The sequence below is a fragment of the Crocuta crocuta genome, unplaced genomic scaffold (genome assembly GCF_008692635.1).
Source record: "Crocuta crocuta isolate KB4526 unplaced genomic scaffold, BGI_CrCroc_1.0 scaffold224, whole genome shotgun sequence".
Taxonomy (NCBI): domain Eukaryota; kingdom Metazoa; phylum Chordata; class Mammalia; order Carnivora; family Hyaenidae; genus Crocuta; species Crocuta crocuta.
Genome location: NW_027529545.1, coordinates 217,096 through 221,146, shown reverse-complemented (window position 1 = coordinate 221,146; position 4,051 = coordinate 217,096). Strand labels below are relative to the sequence as shown.

At 58.4% G+C, this 4,051-nt stretch overlaps 1 protein-coding gene across 1 annotated transcript in view; it reads right to left on the bottom strand.

Annotated features, from left to right (window-relative positions):
• Positions 1-4,051, bottom strand: part of WWC3 (WWC family member 3) — a 108,591-nt gene that overhangs the window by 7,908 nt on the left and 96,632 nt on the right. Inside the window, exons 17-18 of the mRNA XM_077761392.1 lie at positions 3,607-3,808; positions 2,126-2,291 (exon numbers count right to left, since the gene is read on the bottom strand). Of these exons, the coding sequence (XP_077617518.1) occupies positions 2,126-2,291; positions 3,607-3,808 (368 nt within the window). The remainder of the gene's footprint in view (positions 1-2,125; positions 2,292-3,606; positions 3,809-4,051) is intronic.

The window sequence follows — 4,051 nt, the reverse complement described above, 5'->3', positions numbered from 1 at the left end:
AAGGCCTCCGCTCAAAAACCCACTTCTCGGTAAAGCTTCCATGACCTGTCATTCTTCTTCATTGTAAAAAACATGAAATCCACCACCTTCACCATTTTTCAGCGTATATTATCAGTAGCACTAAATATATCTGCACTATTGTGAAACAGCTCTGGAACTTTCTCACCTTCCCAGACTGACACTGTCGCCATTAAACAACTCCCCGTCCTCCCGCCCCCTAGCCCCTGGCCACCACCCCTGTACTTCCTGTCCATAGGAATCAGACTACTCTACGGACCTCCCATACGTGCACTCATACAATGTTCGCCCTTCTGTGGCTGGCTTATCTCACTTAGCGTGTCTTTTGGGTTCGCCTGTGCTGCAGCAGGGAAGAGGGTTTTCTTCCTTCCTAAGGCCGAGTAACATCCCGCCGTGTGGCTACACCACCTCTTCCTCATCCACCCATCTGACAGCAGGCACCCGGGTTGCTTCTACCTCGAGGCCACCACGAATAACGCTGCTATGAACCTGGTTGCACAAGTGTCTCCTGGAGACCCTAGTGTCACTTGTCTTGGATACACATTCGGAAACAGGGCTGCTGGGTCACAAAGCAGTTCTGTTAAGCTTCTGAGGAAGCTCCGTATTACCCACAGAGGCTGCACCGTTTCATGGCCCCGACCTCTCTGAGACAGAAGCACAAAGCTGAACTCACGGCCCCTCTGCCTCTCTCAAGCATCAGGCACCCGCATGTTGTCCGGAGTTCTCTTCCTGCCTGCCTCCCCCTCGAGGGCAGGATTTTCCACATATTTCCCTCACGGCCGCATGCGCAAGGCCTCGCACCTCCCTGCGTGCACATGGAGAGCGTGCACCAACGCAGTGAGGGACTGGCCACGGGGGGACTCGGGTGCAGGGCAGGTGGGCACTTGTTACATTGTTCTAGCAAGTCATCTATAGACGGGAAGCATTTCAAAATGAAAATTGGGGGGCGCCTGGGTGGCTCAGTCAGTTAAGCCTCCGACTTCGGCTCAGGTCATGATCTCACGGTTTGTGGGTTCGAGCCCCGTGTCGGGCTCTGTGCTGACAGCTCAGAGCCTGGAGCCTGTTTCAGATTCTGCGTCTCCCTCTCTGCCCCTCCCCTGCTCACGCTGTCTCTCTCTTTCTCTCAGAAATAAACAAAACATTGAAAAAATTTTTTTAAAAAATCGGGGGCTGGGGATGACCACACACCAAACTAGGCCCCCACGGCTCCCTCCCTGTTTGCGCCGATGCCTTCAAAGGTCTTGAAGAGTTGACCGATGGCAAATTACCCAAATTAGCCAAAAACAACCCCGCTGGGGCCGCTGGGGCCGCAGGGGCTGCATCTGGGGAAACCGGGGCAGCCGGGTTCCACTTCGCTCAGTCCTTGTGCTCGGGGGGGAGAGCAGGGGCCATGGTGAGAAAACGTTTTGGGGACTTGAATGGTTTAGGAACAAAGTCTCGACAGAGCACTGATGTGGTGTCTCCCTGCCTCACTGGCTTCCTCAGACACGCGTCACCACAAGTGGGCCAGATTTCTCCACGGAAGACACAGCCACAAGCACAGCTAAGACAGGGGCAAAGGGACACTTCACAGTTTGTAACGTCACAAACGGAGAAAAGAGACTACGAGCGTCCAAAACCCTGGGGACTCACGAAACCTCCTGAGCCCTGCGGGGCCCCAGAGATGGGGACCGGTCACCGCCCGACAGCACGGAGCCGTACAAAGCTACCCTGTTTCACCACAGCTGTCCTTCCTTTTTCCTGGAGAGCTGATGGTGCCCGCTGTGCCCATGTGACACTGCTTCCAGATTTAGGCCCTTCATTTCGCTCCCTCGGCTCCCAGGGAAATACCGCCTCGGCCGTGACCCCTCCATCCAGCAGCAGCGCCCACGTTCCACCACACCCTCCCCGCGGCCCCGGTCACGGTCACCAGGAGCGTCCGCAGGTAAGCCACACGGCCCTACTCGCGTGTTTGAGCCGTCCGCCTCCGAGCCTTCTTGTCTACCCCCCGCCGACTCCCTCGGGTGTCCCGTGGCCTTGGGGGGCGCTGCCCGGTGGGGTGCGGCAGGACCTCAGGGGGCCCCATAAATCCCCCTGAGGCATAAATCCCTCGACCTTTTCCACTGACCTTAAGAGGCGGAGGCTGAAACTTCTCGGGGCTGTAGGGGTCTGCCTGGCCGGCGAACGTGCGTCCGTGGACAGGGTCGACGCCGACGCCACAGGGCTCGGGGCGGGGGGGGCTGGTCTGCGCGCAGCTGCTACAGCCGCTGTCCACCGAGTCGGCCTGCCAGCTCCTGGAGGTGGACATCGCAAAAGCCCAGGCGGGTGCATCAGCGCCGTCTCCTCTGCCCCAACAAGGCCTTCCCCGTCCACCCCGCTTCCGCTGCTCATCAGGAATTCTCAACGGCACTTTGGCAGCATGGAGTGCAGCGGGTGCTCCTAGCGTGCCAGGATCTCGTTCTTGTTTTCCACTCTGTGGAGCCTCCCCCCCCCAGCCCCCGCCCTCCCAGAAAACGTTCTGCATAGCCTCCACCGAATTCAGTTAAAGCCCTTGCTGGAGGCATGGGGACAGAAAAATAAAATGTTTTCTTTCTTACAAAACCAGAGAGAAGACGCGCACCGAGGGGCTGAGTCCCCTGCCGCAAGGCCCCCAGCGAGACCCGCGCACTTCTGGAGGTCAGAGAGGTGCCTCCTCCAGAAGTAACAGGCTTCTCTGTTTTAGAGGGAGACGACCTGACGAGGCCTTTCAGTAAGAAGGTCTGTCTGCCTTTATCACACAATGGCAGCTGCTAAAGATCCCAGAATGCTGAACCCTCTCTCCCAGCCCCTCCCAGTTTCAGCGGGTCCCTGAATACAACCCTCCCACTTCTGCTGGGCACCCTCCCTCCCTAAAATCAATTCCTAAAATCGGTTCCGGGAAAGCTATCAGGAAGCAGCAGGAAGCATTGGAAATAGGATGCTCTTCATTGAAAAATGGGCAAGTAAAGCGATACAAAAACGCGTCCAGAAAGGACCGGACAGAAATCCATTCGCTTGAGGAGCCTGTCCGTCAGAATTATACCTGTAACTGCGGAGTGGTCTCTACCGAGTCAAGGGCTCGCCAACAGGCGGCTTCAGGTACAACGCGAAAGGACAGCACACGGCTCCCGGGAGGTGAAATGCCCAGAACGGGCCAATCCACGGGGACAGCGCTACTGCCCTAACGAGAGAGGGTTTTTTTTCTGATGTGATCAAAGTGCTGGAAAATCAACTGTGGCGACCATGGCACAGCTCTGTGACTCCACCAAAGACTGCCGACTCGTCCACGGGAAACGGGTGAACCCTAAGCTAGGGAGATGACAGGCCGAAAAGCTGCTGAAAAACAACTTAAAGGAGCCTATTCCAGGTGGAAAAGCCTGCGTGGGGAGCTGGGGGCAGAGGTCAAGGTATTGCCTCCTCCGGTGTAACACGAAGGTCCCCATGGGCGTTCCGGCCGCCGGGTGGCACCGAGTGTGCCCAGCACATTCCGCAGAGGCGCGGACGAGGAATGCCAATCACCCCGGAGTGCTCTGCCAGGGCGCCGGCCACCTGGCACCGGCTTCTGTGCGCCCGGCAGGGGCCTCACCCTACCTCTCAGACACGGCCTCAGCCAGCTCCTCCTTCCGCTCCATCTCTAGGATCTCGTCCTCCGTGTACTCCAGCTTCACGCGCTCCTCGGCCAGCTCGCGCTCCACGGCCTGTAGCTGGGCGGTAGTTCTGGCCAGCAGCGCCGTCACCGCGTCCTGGGGGGTGGGGGGGGCCAGGGCGCGTCTGAGCCACGGCTGCCCGAACGGCTCCGAGGGCCCAATTTTACAACCACCGGTGTGTTGTACACGGTCATGAGCTTGTCCCCATCAAACCCGCCGTCACACGTGGCCACAGGTATCAAAACCTATTTCCGTGCCTTCCCTTGAAACTGCCTTTTGGGTGCCACTGCGTGCCAACACTAAGTGTGCGCAGACGCCCGCGAAGGATGAGCCCCCCCCACCCCCCGTGGCGGCAGGTGCGGCAGCAGGAAAGCCGCGGTGCAATAGGT